The sequence below is a fragment of the Fusarium oxysporum genome, chromosome III, assembly GCF_013085055.1.
Source record: "Fusarium oxysporum Fo47 chromosome III, complete sequence".
Lineage (NCBI taxonomy): Eukaryota > Fungi > Ascomycota > Sordariomycetes > Hypocreales > Nectriaceae > Fusarium > Fusarium oxysporum.
Window position 1 is genome coordinate 559,962 of NC_072842.1, and position 15,618 is coordinate 575,579.

At 49.3% G+C, this 15,618-nt stretch overlaps 1 protein-coding gene across 1 annotated transcript; it reads left to right on the forward strand.

Annotated features, from left to right (window-relative positions):
• Nucleotides 1-11,796: 11,796 nt before the first annotated feature.
• On the forward strand, nt 11,797-14,214 carry FOBCDRAFT_237654 (putative phosphatase regulatory subunit-domain-containing protein; the record flags this gene model as incomplete). Its single annotated transcript, XM_059610170.1, has 2 exons — nt 11,797-13,785; nt 13,816-14,214. The coding sequence occupies 2 exons, from the start codon at nt 11,797-11,799 to the stop codon at nt 14,212-14,214; spliced, it is 2,388 nt and encodes a 795-aa protein (XP_059464371.1).
• Between the last annotated feature and the right edge of the window lie 1,404 nt (nt 14,215-15,618).

Here is a 15,618-nt window from a genome sequence, read left to right on the forward strand (position 1 = left end):
AGCCGCCACCAAAACTCTCGTCCAGTCGAGCCTCAGCATCGCCTCACGGTTAGCTGTCAGAGTGGCACAACAGTCGCCATTGAATTGATACTCGCAGCGGCCTCTGTGAGGAGTCAGAATGGCTCGGGCCGTTGTCAGTGGGTGTAATGAGGGCAGATCTAGAACTTGGTGAGATAATACCGTATAGTTTCAACGCCGACTAGCGCCTCCCTTCTTGACCGAGCGTCGAACGCTCAGATGGGGAAGTTACGGAGTCTGGGGCATCCGGGGAAGAGCAGACGTGTCATATGCTCTGGCACATGACACAAGCTGTCGTTACAGCACAGAAGTCGTTTATGTATGTGAGATCTCAATATTCAATATTGCTACCCTAATGTCTACCGTGCACTTCGTGACAGTACTACCCTACAGCAGCACGTAGAGTTCAAAGGGATAGATAAGCTCCGCAGCTGAGGGCAACACCTCCGAGGAGGGGGACCCTTTACGACAGAGCAAGTCAGCACGGCCAGTCATTTGACATACGGTAGATGCACGATATTGCAAGACAATGCGGGACACGCCTGTCTCGGGGGGCGGTTTCTCCCTGCAAGCGCAGTGTACGGTAGTGTGTACTGTAGGCCACTGTACCTACAGTAAGACAATGCAATGCGGGCGACTCATGAGGACGCAAAACAGAGATGCATGGCTGAGGCGGTGAAGAGGTTACAGTAGCAGTGACAGTTTCTACCAAGTGAGGCGGCCGTTTACTTTGGAATAGCGTAGACATCTGTGTGTTATTGGTGTGTGGCGGAGAAGCGAGCTCAGATTTCGTGTGGTGGCTTTTTTGGCACGATGTGATGCTGTATGCCACCACTTCAAACTTTGGACCTTCAACTCCGCGTCCACACGTTGGATATTGAGGGGAAGGATGGCGGGGTGCGAGGCGAGGCGCCTTTGCCAACAGAAATAAGTGGAATTCAATCACATCTCTGCTCCATATAGTGCCAGTGCGTGAAATATTCAACATTCATTTTTACGAATAGCAACAATTACGTAGCAGTCCTTGAGCGAAAAGGGATAAGGATGAGGGATATTGCTACTCACGGGGGAGTCCACTTGTGTATTAAGCCGTTTTGAACCTCGCCAGGTTTGCAAAGGGAGATGAGAGGGCTCTTCCATAGCGGAGACATGTATGTCATGGCGGTTAGTTATTTGACTCTGACTCCTATTTCCCATACCATTGATGTGATAGTAAAGCTGCGGCTCATTCACAGGGGGCGGAAAGTGGATTCTACTCTATGTCTCCATCGTACCGTAGCGAGATAAATGGAACATCGAGAGAGGCTCTTTGTGCGATCCTCCGGCACCAACCAGGCTCCCTTGCTTTTGCTAGCCTAGTTCCAGCCTCTAGGATCAGTCAGCCTTTTCCGCTTCCTTGTTACTCTTTCGTTGATTGTTAAAACAAATGCTTGGCGTTGAAATTACTTTGGAAGCAGAGACCGTGCACACCCAGTCGAGCAACTCCACCTGATCCGACTATTTGCACGATTTGCATACTAGACCTCGATGGTGGTGATCACAGCATCTGCGCAGAATACGTCATAAAGCAGTCACTTTTCAAAACGACAATGAAGTAGAGTCTGGGTTTTCCTTACCCCGTGGGAGCACGGGGGGACCAGGTCTGGGGAAGCCAGAAAGAGAATGAGGCGAGGCGAACATAATTCTGTTGAGTTGGTGTCGGGGAATACCAGGAATAAAACACCAAAGTCGGGAACCAAGTCCCTGTGCCTGGACAAGAAGAGAGGTAAACTATCCATAACTGAACAAGTTTTGCTGATCAGAGGGCCGAGCCTCAAGTGGTGGGCAACCATCTCGGGGCTTGGTGGCTGCCTTGGGAGGTTTGAAGCTGTTCGAATTCAGTAAACGTATCCATCGGTGGGCGTTCAAAAGTGCCCATATCGGACGGCGCCTCTGTGAAATACTGTGGGTTCTCAATGTGACATGCCCCGTTATGAAGGAGCTTCAACGACTCATGCGAAATACAAGCCTATACGCCAATCTTCCAAGGCATCTTTGAAACCCGGCACCTGCTTAGCATCGATACAAGACACGCAGAAAGAGCGCGATTCACCGGCCTTATCTGACCGACTGCACAAGGGGGACGCGACAAGGGTCGATCAGCGGGGATATTAAACCAGTCGAAAGCAGTCTCGAGACACCAACAGGGCAGTGGTATTTTTGCCAAACTCGTGGTGTTGGTGTTGAGGTCCCGGTTTCTGCTTGTGATGCCCCTACCTGGTTGGCAGCCAGACAGCCAGGATCTCATTCAAGGTGGTGTGGAGGAGGGGGGCCGTTGCTTAGCGAGCCATGATAACGGGCGAGGGGGGGTTGCAGGGAGGGGGAGCGGAGAGGGGGAGCATTTGTGTGCTCTGTTCATAGTTACAGCTCTTGATGTAGGAAGCTCTCTATGGAAGTGTTTAATTCTGACAGAGCTCGAATAGTGACCAATTGAGTAATTACCGACTTCTAAATCAGTGATATTATGCTTGATAAAGATCCTGGATTAGTCTTGGCAGCTGAGTTGCTCGTAGAGGTCTAGAATGGACTACCTGCCCCTATGAATAGCTTCCCCGCACCATGAGTCGATGTTTGGTCTTGAGTATCAAAAGCTGTCATACTCAGATCATGCCGCATCACGATGAAAATATACCAAGCAAAGCAATTTACCAGGGGGAGCAAACTTTCCCATATCATCATATCAGGTTCCGAAACGTCCGATAAATCACGTCTTAGAAATGCCATCACGTGGATATCGGGTTTTTGATGTCGGCCGAGAGAGAAATGGCACATCATGTGTAAAGTAACATGACCCTACAGTAGTCTTTCTTGTTCATCCAGATGCGGTTACAATGGAAAGTCATCGATAGTGCGTTAGCAGAAACATGCCATGGCTTGCTTGGTCTTGTAAAGAGGGGGGTTCGCGCGGGGTTGGAGAAACGATGCTCGTTTTGTCGAGACGCGCAGAGAGAGCTCCAAGATAGCGTAAGGTAGGGTGACGTGCAGCTTCTGGTTAGGTCTCTGGATGATGACACCCGAAAGGAAAAAGAGTCCAAGAATGAGCCATCACCAATATTGACTTGGTGAAACGAAAACCACGGCAGGCATCTCTTCTTGCTACCTAGCATCTCGCTCAATGGTAAGCTGGGCTCAATCGGCATCACCCCACTCCGACAGGTAGCGCCTCCGGGGCGGAAGATCCGGTAAAGCTTAAGGGCACATCGTAGCGTTTAGCTAAAACCCGTTCCTCCAATTGCTTCACGGTGCTTGGGAGTTCACTAATTATACGGTGACAGTGTTTTGTGCGACTCCGCAAGTCGTACCGATAAGACGAGACGAACGGCGTCTGGGGATATTGGCTTGAATGATGAAGATGAGTTGCAGATCACAGAGGAACACGAAAACGTTCCCCGCATTCGTGTTGGACCAATTCCATCTCGTCAAAATCTCCCCAGATGTTCGGCAGATAACGAGACGCAGCGGAGGGAGCAAATGATAAGAGCCTAGATATGCGTTATGACTCTCAGAAACGAGGTGACTTGCAGCAAGAGCATACGCAATACCACGCAATTAACATGCCTCGCAGCGTCATCATCGTTAGACCTGCCCTCTCTTCTCCCCTTCTCCTCGAACGAGTTGTGCTGTAGTGTCGCTGATGCATTTCACTTCTCATCCTTCTGATTGCGGATGTGGCTGCGTATATGGCGTATCATTTTGAGGCGGCCATCATTCTCCCATGGTAACGTCGGTGAGCAGCGGAGAGAAAGTAAACTCAATTTGGACAGAACCCTTTTTCTCCTACGGGGGTTCTTCTCTACGTAGGTATAATGTATGAAGGGTCCCGTTTCCTGCCTTGGTTTTATCGCCACATAAAGGGTCTGCCCTTATTCCCAGTCGTGAGGGTGAGGGTGTACACGAGGAACACTGCAACGAAGATCACGGTAATGTACGGGAATGGTTTTTGGTACATATGTATATCCACTCACACAGTTCTGCTTTTGTGGCATTATCATGGCGGGATGCCGACGATCAGGGTAGCAGACATCATTTGAGGCTGGACCCCTTTGAAGATCCCCTCCAAGTGTTGAAGAATGGCAAAAGATGAACGATTATGACCCACGAGGCTTGGCTATCATGCAAAACACCAAAATGACGGCCTCGGCATGGCATGATGAGATGAAAAGAGGAGGAGGTTTTACTTGGTATACCCTCAATCAGATCATTGATGTTGTGCTTTCTTGGCCCGTGGGTCCTGTTAACACCATAAACACAGACCAAGAGAACCCTTGACCCACCTAACCACTGGATGGAGGATGTTCTGATACCCAAGGGGCTGGAGATAGTTGCATATTCAGTTTAGTTCTTGTAGGCGAGACAATTAATCACGGATATCTGCTTCCTGGACAGCGGCAGGCGTCTAGATTCATGGGTGGCGAAGTGTCCGTGTGCAGTGTTGAAGACTTTTTGATACTGAGACGGCAATTGATCTTCGATTCACATAAAACCCTTGAGATCAAGAGACAATTGTTGGCTGGATCATAGACGCCTCTGGAAGCCATCATGGTGCCCGACCAAAATGTTACTGTAGTGTCTTGCTATCATGCCATTAATGACATTCACTGCAAATCATTGCCTTGAAGACCGTGCGCGTCTAGTGTGGGCCACTGAATACGATACGATTGATATTGAGCTTCAGAGCTCGTTGGGGTCTAAAAAGGCGAGACCTTGTAACAGGGTACGAGAATAAGCCAGTCAAGAGCCCCGCATTTTTATTGTAAGATTGTAGTAGCATTTCTGTCACCTCTGATAGAAGTCCTTCACCCCGGCCTCATCAACTCCAACTCCAAACTCCATTCAATCTCGGTCTGCGGCTTCAGATCCACCAAAAAACCCAAGTTGAATGTCGCGCTGGTCAATGCTCATCCCTGCCCTTCGATTCCTTGTCAAAGCTCATGGATGGCGCCCACTCTTGCATGCTTAGCGAAACTCACTGCGAACCGCTGCTGCCAAAAACCAATCAAGCCACAGAGATCCTCGCCGTTTCACTCACACATCGAGATGCAGTGTGTGCGCGCTGACACCCATCCCTGTACCCTGGGCGTGGCGTGCGAAGGGTGAAGAACGCAGGAGATGCTCATTGCATTCGCGGGGCAGGGCCAATTGATAGTGAGTGCGAGTGCTGATAAGGACTGCTTTTAGATATGTTTGGCTATCTGTGCTTTATCGGTGTGATAGTCATCGCAGGCAGTGTTGGAGGTTGTGTCAATATCATTACAGTGGTTGGATGGCATCAATGGTGAGAAGAGCAGAGCGACATCGGAGCTTATGTTACGTGATGAATAGAGGCTCTGGCGTGAGTTACACAAGATATTGGGATAGCTTTCCGGTCTCATTATCGTCGCGATCATCCTTGATGATCTCGCCGCGCATCTTGTCGCTCTCCCGCGCATTATCATACGACAGGGGTAGGGTAAAAAGCAGATCAGTCATATCACAATAGAAAAGGAAAACTGTGAATTGAACAAACATGGCTTATTGCATATTCGGCATGTTTCCAAAATAGACGCTCTAGGAAACGGAGCCCCGTCTGAAGGATCATCATCACATCTCGTAAAACAGAAACGGTCGTCCTGCAGTTTTGCAAAACCGTACGTTACGGGCGATGCGCTGAGTGCGACATTACATTTGCCGTTCAAGTTGGTGTGTGCATCGAGAATGGATCCCGTCGGTGAACGGCAGAAACAATATAACGGTTGAGGCAAATAAGTCGGGATGCGACAGGACGGAAATGGAAGAAGCTATTTACTTGTTGGTGGTAGTATGTGACTAATGGGTGGCGATGAAAACTCTTGGTGTTGTTACGCTTTTATTGCCTGACCTTTCACTTGTTGGGGGATGGGAGTGAACGGTTGCAGAGCATATTGGTGGCGATGCGACTGTCAGCTTTCATTTAACCCTTTAGCTGTAACAGTAACCGCCTTGAGTTCAAATGGTGGGCATCGCATCATTGCAGGGGACTTTATGGTTGGTTGGGGATCAGGGTCCTTTGTATGTAAAGTGACTGATGGGGATAGCATCGATGAGTGGTTGCACACACTTGGAGCAAATTTCACATGTGAAAATGCAAGCCACGGTGAGATCGCTAACGCTCGCGTACCCAACAACCTCCCAAAACTGTTAAGACGAACCACAAAACACCATGATTTTAGCTTCTGGAGGCGTTCCCATTGTTGGGTCTAGCATCTCTCGATATGGCTCTAGCGCTGTCACTCACAGCTCACCTCTCACCCTACAGTCATTCCATTAACAGTCAGAATAAGACAAGCTTCTTTGGGGAACGAGACGGTTTGCCTTAGTTGCCGTTAGATTCGGCAGTATTTGAGGCATTTGAGGATATTTATTTAAAAAGATGTGAGTGGAATTTCCCCACCTACCGACCGGTCTGTTAGTATGGGCGGGACGTTCTGACTCTGGATGTGAAATTGAAGTTGATAACGGGGAGCAATTGGAGGCTTTTGGATACAACCCTGGAGGTGCAAAAAATTTTCTGGACCAATACAGAAATAGCATCCCAAGGAGAGGCTGAGAAGTGTGAGTGGGCGATCTGGTCTGTGCATGGCCCGTTATCTCTTTGGTGTCGGACGCAATCTTGGACGCTAAACCCCTTCGGTGCAGGTCTTATCCATGTCCTCGCTTCGCCCTTGGAGCCTCGATCTGGGATTGACTCTTTTTAATCTCGCTCATTTCAGTTTTTCGGAACGGTAGGATAAACAAGCTCAACACTACTGTGCGTAGTACGTGGGGGATCTGTGACATTTTTCATATTGGCATCCCGCCCAAAGCGCCAGACAAATATGTTTTACAGAACAGCTCCGTGGAGAAATAATAGGGAGGAAAACTCTTGTAGCCAATACCAGTGCGAGGCTGTCTTCCGCGCTCTGTGTGTTCTGTCAAATCATGACAGGAAGCTTTGACATGCTAGTCTTATTGACTAAGCCGTGCATGTCGGATGTAGTCTCGTCTGGGGATGGTGTAATCTGCATTGCAGCAAAAAAAGACAGCCGCCATCGTCTGGAAACTATTGAAGCGGGAAAGAAGCGGTCTTGACTCTTTGACTTCGAGTCTGTCTTCTTGTTCATGACAACCTGAATCATGCGATCAGTTGTCTGGGTGAAGAGACACGACTGTGTTCAGACTGTCATCTTGGAGAGTGCCAGACGCAAAAAAGAGAAGAGGCTCTAGCTTTTTATGGCTGAGACCCACATACGCGAACGAACAATCTGGAGGCTCTCCAAGTGTGTCAGCCACGAGCGTTAGGCTTTGCTTTTGCTTTGTCTTGGAGATTTCCCGCCCTTTGACTTCGCAGGTTCATTTGGGGATGAGGATCAGTGGGCGACAAGCATCGTGAGACGTTTGGACCTGGGGTTTGTCCGTCGTCCACTGAAATAACAGCGGGTATGGGCACGGATGATACTGTATCACAGCATGGTTATTGACATGGATCAGCATCTGGGCAAATGGCATGCCATGGAGCTTCAGGTCCTGTTTTGTAGATCTTAGTAATTGGTCCAAGGACCAGTGTTGCAGTTGCACCGGAAAAGTCTGGGGGAGGCTCCCGGCTGAGACTTTGTTGGTATCTCGAGATGTTGTGTATGTGTTGGTTGGGAGCATTATTTTTTTCCAAGACAGAAAAGAGAAGGAAAAAGAAAAAAAAAAGAGTGTGTGGTGAGACAATGAAAGAATGAGCGCGTGGTTTCTGTGACGACATACGTCATTGACGACAAAGATGTCACGAGTTACCATGCACTGCGTTTGTTGACCTGGCGGACGTTGTGCTCCCCTCTATCAAATGAAATCCTCGTAAGCGAATTGGCTTGGCTTCTTCTTTTTGGCTTTCGTTCAATATGCACGGAATTTCCAATGGTACTGCACCCGAAAGAAGCTTCGAATCAATGCCCTCGCTAACGTGCTACAGGGCATAGAGCTCTTCTAGACGTGCCCCGTGCTCTGGTTCAACAAGGGGCTCTGCCTTGGAAATACACAATTCAGTGATACAGTGCAAGGAGGCTCAGACTCAAGGTTGCGGTGCAAGCCATGAACTCACTCTTGTGGCACATACATGGAAATGCGAGCCTCATAATGTCGGTGAAGCTTTTATTCTTTGAAGGATTGACCATGTCGTACTGAGCCATCGAGATTGACGATTTTCTGTTAAATCCATCTACCGAGAGCTAACGCTCCTGCAATGGTAGTTCAGAGAGTCGGGCCCTGATTCATTGCCCTGAACGGCGCGTCCGGATGACACGGAGCGGACGATACGGAGGAGCGAGTCTGGACATGGGGGCAGGGAGTATTTTGGATCGTGAGGCACGCACGCAAGCAATTGGGGAAAGGCGTGAGAAGCTGAAGCTCTAGGCTCACTGTGTGTCACCGACCCGACTCCACCTCTCAATTCGATGAGGTGAGGATGATTGATAGCTTTGGCACTTTTTTGTCCACATTATTTTTCTGGTCCAAAGCTGTTTCTGTTCCCCACGTCCCGCTTCGCTTGCTTCACCTCGTTTCTCCAGACCATGCTCTACATATGTAGCTTTCTTGATAATTCGTCATCGTGGATTAGTTGCTGATATCATCTTGTCTACCTCACCATTGAAGCAGTCAGCTTGGAAGTTTAACTGGGATGCACACTCCTCCCCACGAACTTTCAGAGACATTTCTGTCTTCCCCACCTCGTCCCAAGAATGCTCAGTTCACTTGGCGTGCGCCACGGAGACCTCTCATTCGATGATCTGACCCGGCCTTGGGAACAACTTTGGGGAGAGTGGTCTGTTTCTGTTTCTGTTTGACTTCCTAGGTTCACTTTTTCTGAATCCTCACCATGACGACCTGTTTATTGTCTCTGTGAATCTGTATAGACTTGACTTTCCCCGTTTCCTTTTTTGAAGCTTTCTTCTTTTTCTTTCTTTTCTGTTTTCAGCTTGTAAATCATTCATTGGTGCCTCAAAAAAGCCATCCAGTCATTCATTCACTACTACATCCATTCATTTTTTTACTGCTTACAACTCTCTTTTGACTGTTTTCTATTTTGCTTGAATTATTCAGCCATTCATAACACCACTCGCTACTCCATAAACTACACACACTAAAACCTTCCGGCGCATCCTCAAACCGAAGCAGGCCAAACCAAGAGAGCCCCCCATCTGCTTGCTGCTCTAACGTTAACTTGATACCCATGCCCCGGTAGCGGTAGCATTGGATCTCCGCTTCGACTGTCGCCATCCTAGCAGTTTCGTTTTTTTTATCTGTCGATTCGCGTTTTGATACGACACCTATCTGCGCTACCGGAACTGCCTTGCTCAGATCATATCCACTCTCTCTTCAATCAGGTTCAGTGCAAATCATTTCTCACCAGAAACCTCATATCATCTCATTTTCCTTAAACAATTGTCTGTCATATGCTTTCATCGGCTTCCACGTTTCAATTGCCGATATTTCCCATCCCATCCCACGCTCAGGTTTCGCCTCTCACTTCTCCTTTGTCCCCCGCCGCCGCCATCTGACGTTTTCCTGCAAAGCATCCTTACACATCCGGTAACCATCAGCATCCGGTAACATCATTCATCTACAAACGTACATGCATAAGACAAAAAACCACACACTGATTATCAAATCGTCAATCTTTCTCTTCTTCTTTATTAGTCTTTCTTTCTATTTTCTTATATTATTGCCCGTCAAGCCCAGTTGTAAATCTTCAGCAAATCGGCAGACGCCAATCTCCGCCATCCCAACTCAAAAAACACCGCGAATCTACACGCACAAATCCACAACACCAAGTCTTGATCTGGTTTGGTTGGGGGTCCTTTTTTTTTGCCGCCGCCTCTGATAATCTTGGTGATTACTTCAATTCACGCATTTTGAGGGAATATCAAAAGCCTCTTCCTGTCGAATTGAACTGTAGCTTCATTTCATCAAACCATCCTTCTTCTGCTTCTCTCCACTACTCCATACTCGAACTCGAGTTCTATCCACATCGATCCTACCCCAGAGAAAGCACAGCACAAAATTGTGGTCGTCCCGGACTTAAACTCCACCGCATGGAGAGAGTCTATCTATTGGATACTACACAGAATCAATAATACAATACAACAGAAGACACAAGAAGAGTACGGATAAGATTCCTGTAACAGAACAGATATCTCGTAAGTGCACAACAGCCAGTACAGACAGACAGACAGACAGAAGATGATGCCACCCCCTCCCTCTATCATAAACCCTACCATCCACTCCCTAACACATCCCCCATCCCATCTGTGGCTCTGCCCATCCCAACCAAAAACTCGTTAGCCCACCCCTGGCCTGCAACTCAAATCCTGCCCACTGCTCATCCCTGCCCATTAACACCCACCACCATCCCAAAGAAACCACCACCAGACGGCCCATGCCTACGCGGCTCTCAACCTTGTAGCTCGCTAGCCTCTAGTCCCATGCCGCTCAGGCCGGGCCCCGGTGCTGCCCTCACACCTCTGGACAGGGCCAAGGCAGCGTAGAAAAGAGTTTTGTACCTTGGTTTTTTAATTGGGACCTTGGTGGGCTTGGCTTGACTTGACTTGACCTTGGGGTGTTCAATTCGCCTGCAGCGCAAGACTCAAAACCACCTGCTCCCCGCAGCACTCTTATCCTCGATTCCTTTCAGCATCTCCACCAGCTCTGATTGCTGTCGACGAGTTTATGACCACCGACTGACTGACTTTACTTCAACAGACTTCCTTCTCAAGTCTTTGGTATCAGCAGCCTCTTTTCATTGTATTTTGTTTTACTGTTTGGTCATTGATTGATTTTGTCTTTGTTGGTTTCTTGTTTCATGTCGCCATTGTCCTCATCCTCATCGCCATCATCGTCTCGACGAGCCTCCTAATCCGACGACTCTTCTCGCTCACGTTCAACGGATCCATCTGCTGTACCACTTCACTGAGATACCCTCAACCCAACCACCGTCAATTGCCGAACTGTACCTTTCGTGGAAATCTATCTGCTCTGTTGCTGGAATATTGCCAGAGCATTTGTTTTTCTCGAGCTGTATCGTTTGCCTGCCTATTTTTTGTTGGGGTGCGCATTGATCAATTTCATCGTGTAAGTAGTGCACTGCACCTTATCGCCCGCTGAAAACCACCACCACTCCACTCACTGTACTCCCCTGTGGATGCACCTGGACCTCAGCACAGCACCATCCTATTGTTTCACTCGTCCTCTTATTGTCATCCATCGCAACAATCGTCAAACAATTAAAAACAATCGTCATTCTTCATTTTTTACTTTTCATCAATAGCCTGTGAAAACCTTGTTACTACCAATTGTCCCCCATCAGCTCTTATCTTTTCCCCCATTTCTTCGTCTAATTATGCATCGCCACAAAAATTCCTTGTTTCTTAACCATGCTAATCAGTGCCTTCCCCATTATTAGACCTGATCTCGATCACCTTCTGCGCCTGCCTTGATCTTCATCGCATACGCTAAGAGAAAGAGAAAAGAAAAAAACCACTTCTCGCTGTAGCGCATTCCGCGCAACTGCCCTTGAATCTCTCTCCATCACGAGAAGAGAGCTTCTCATCTCGAAAACCTCATTTATCCCCCTGGGTTACTTCTTTTACTCTATCCTCCACGTGGTGAAGCGAAGTTCCTGGCAAACGGCTTCCACGGAATAACCTCCTCCTCTCTTCCCCCCTTCTTCTCCCTCTAATCACCACACAACCCACCTTGGGAATGCCTTACACGCCACCCTCACATCGATCTCCCGCTTCGTCAGCCTCCGCATCGCCTGTAGCGAGTCGGCGGTCGTCGCTACAATCGAGTCCGAGACCTAGTCTACCGCGATCTGCTTCATATCTTACAAAGCATCGACGAACACCTTCAGCTTCAGCCCTTAGCGATGGATCAACAGGGACGCTGACACCGCAGGGAACATCGGAGGATCTTAAGAGCATGGGCACAGCTGTTCCTTCAAGCGTGAGACAATCACCACCACCCGTCACAGACGAACGCGCAATGCCCATGGGTGCCATCATCTCGCCACCTGATTCTGCTTCCTCCGGTAGCGACGACGAGGAGCAAGAACCACAAATTCGAGGTCGAAAGCTTGACAAGGCTCTGCGGGACGCTGTCAGCCAGATCCCCATGCAACGTTCATCATCCCCCCCACGATCACAATTGCAGCATCAAGACAGCACAGAACATCTTCAGCTCCGCCGCAAGGATGGTGTACACCTCAGCTTCAGCACAAGTGCACTAGGTGATCTCGCAAAGGGCCGTAAGATGGGACACGTTCGATCAGCCACCGAGCCAAACGCTGGCCTCTCCAAGTCAAACGACAACTCGATATCAGTATCAGAGGAGGAGTCTGACGAGGACCTGCTTAAGAAGCCTCAAATGGTGCGAAAGAAGTCTGGTGAGCTAGTCCGACCTGCCCTCCGTCCTTCTTCTCGACGACGTCCCTCAAGCATGCCCGGTACCCCCATCTTCTCCAAGGCTGTTCACTTTGATTCACACCTCGAGCACGTCCGACACTTCTTGCAAGTGGACCGACCTCTGGCTGTGAGTGCTGGATCTTCGCCAATCGACAGCTACGAGAGTGATACCGAGTATCCCTTCCCTGGCAATGGCAAGCAGACTGCCCGCACCCCTCCTTTTGAGTGGGAGATCCTTACCACAAACTTCCCTCACGACTCAGCCGCACGTAAGTCGTTGCCCGTTCGACTGGAAAAGGTTTGGCTCTCGGCCGACCAAAAGACCCTTCTGGGCTCTGTGGCTGTCGCCAACATTGCCTTCTCCAAGGCCGTTACCTGCCGTTTCACTCTGGATTACTGGAAGACCACCTCGGAGGTTGCCGCTGATTACAGCCACGAGATCCGCCCTCGGGAAACACCGCTGGGTCATGATCGCTTTACCTTTTCCATCAAGCTTGCTGACACGGCCAACCTCGAGTCAAAGACACTCTTCCTCTGCATCCGCTATGCCGTCAACGGACAGGAGTACTGGGACAACAACAGCAGCTCTAACTTCCAGGTCGACTTCCGAAAGAAGCATCTGCCCATGAACGGGAAGAACAACTTCCAGGGCGCTTCTTCCCGACCCGCTAATGGCCTTCCCCGGAGTAGCCGACGCACCAACAGCGCCAATGTCCCCCGACCTAAGTCGATGCCTGCTGGCTTCGGTGACTTTGGTGACGATGCTAAGCTCAACTTTGACCAGCCTATCCACGAGTATCTCGGCGAGTCTGAGAACAGCACTGGCGGCCTCCGTCTCAAGTCCAAGTCGGCTGGCAACCTTGCTAGCGATAACCTCTCCAAGGATTTCGGCTCGCCTAGCGGACTTGCCTTCTCCAACCGTTATGACTTTGGTGCTTCCTTGAGTGCTGCTGTCCAGGCCGCGAAGGACAAGGAGGCCTCTCAGGATAAGGATGGACTTTATATGAAGGCCAACGTCCGGACTCTCAAGCCCACCCTCACTGTCCCTGAGCCTGCCACCAACGCTAAGAGCCAGTCTACCACTGGAGCTACCTCTCCCAACTCGACCATCTCCAGCTCTTCGTATGAAGAGTTGGTCAACAAGTACTGCTTTGTACGTGCCCCCGAAGTTCGCCCTGCTTCACCCATCGCTTCTGGTGCCCGTCGCCCATCCCTGATTCACCAGAATCTCAGCATCAGTCTCCAAGGCCTACGGGATGGCACGGCGACACAGAAGCAAAATGAAAGAGTCGGTTACTAACAGTTGTTCGTGTTGCAGTTTGGATCAAAACAGTCGAGTCCTAACATGAAGGACGGTACACTCAGCGGTGCCCGCTTCGACGGTGCTGCCGGCGGAAATCACCATCGCCGCAGCTATACCACCTCACTTGGAAGCCCGAACGGAAATGCCCATCACGCCGGACCTGCAGCTCACCATACCCTTCAGTTGCACGGCGCCTTGAGCCCTCCTTCCGGTGCTTCAACACCACAGGATGCGTTCCGTGCCAACAGTACTTCGCCTTCACCGAGACCTTCAGCCACGGCTAGGTCGGCTTCACCCGCCTTCGTGTCGTTTGATGCTACACCATCCAACGATCTGTCGTACCATGTCCAGCAACAAATGATGGATCGGTTTCCCTGGTCTGATGGACATGCTGCTACGGCGATCCGAGGATAGAATCGTACCGGCGACCGTGGAATTAGGTTGGATTGTTAACATCCACCAGCAACGCAACATCAAGAGCAACCCAAGATTGCATTACTATCTTGATATCTAATAACCCTTCAACACTTATGGGACAAGACAACATCATGTTTGTCGCCCAACATCACTACTCTACCCCGGCTGTTTGATCCGAAACAGCACAGCCCTTTGACATACAGTCACTGGGAATGCTTCTACGGCTGACGGCCACAATTGTTTGGCGTTTACGGTAATGGACTTGTGCTAGCCTGGCAGGGCGAGCCGGGCATCCGCATCGGAGTTTGGGAGCCATGTTTACCTGCGAGTCCTGATTTCCTCGTTTGCTCTCGCGGAATATCACCCGCTTCTGTTTTACTCTTGTTTTTTTAATCGGAATTTTCTGGCCATCATCACCGCTTCACCCTGACGCTTGCTTCTCGCCGTTGAACGGACAGAGACATTCTTTAATGCGGGTTTTGCGTGTGATGTGACAGACCATTGTGTTTTATCTTGACGTCTGCGGATAGTTGAGCGAAGCCTGGTTTTACGCGTGTCACGAATGTCTCCCGAGGCGTATGCCTAAACGATGACTTGATTGAATGCGAAGACTGTGTAATGGCGAATGGACAGGACAATTGGGAATGGATTCAAAAAAGTTTGCCTTCCGATGAATGGTATGCAATACGAAGGATTGTGTTTGGAAGGGAGGAAAGGAGTTGGGTCAGAACAGATATACATTATACTATACACTACAAAGCTGCCAGAATGCGATGCAGGTACAGCTCAAGAGAATCATTTGCACCTCTGACTTTTATCCCATGTTTGTGATGTGATTGTTGTGATTGACTGTAGCGATGAAGGGCAGGAGGTTTGATGAGGGGATCGTCAATGGGCTTATTGTTATTTACTTCCATGACGAGATTGAAGTGGTCAACACATAGTAATAGCTAATTTTAACTTTTTTCTGATGTGACAGTAAACTTGAATTGAGTCTCTTCGTACTAAAGACGGGAGATTCATTCCTTATTCCGGAGAAATTGTTTGGCGAGCATCCAAGCCACGCACCGTAAGCTCGACAAGGCTCCTTGATTGGCCGGCTCGCCAACAAACAGTTCCGTCCTTTGTTCAGCCTTACAGGCAATGCCCTGGCCGTAAGCAAACACTCCCAAATCAGAATGAACCAGTGGGCCGCAGTCATCAGTGCATTATATTGTTCTCTTCCTTCTGTCAGATGCTTTGAAGTGATTGGTCGGGTCGCCAAACATGGTTCTGGTATACTCAATTCAGAGCAGTGAAGCAGGGTCGTGATGTGTTTCATGGAGTCTGAGCCTCTTTGATGATGAGTGATTGGCGACATGATGTGTTGATCAATGTTCTGGGGTTGAGCAGTGGGAGGAT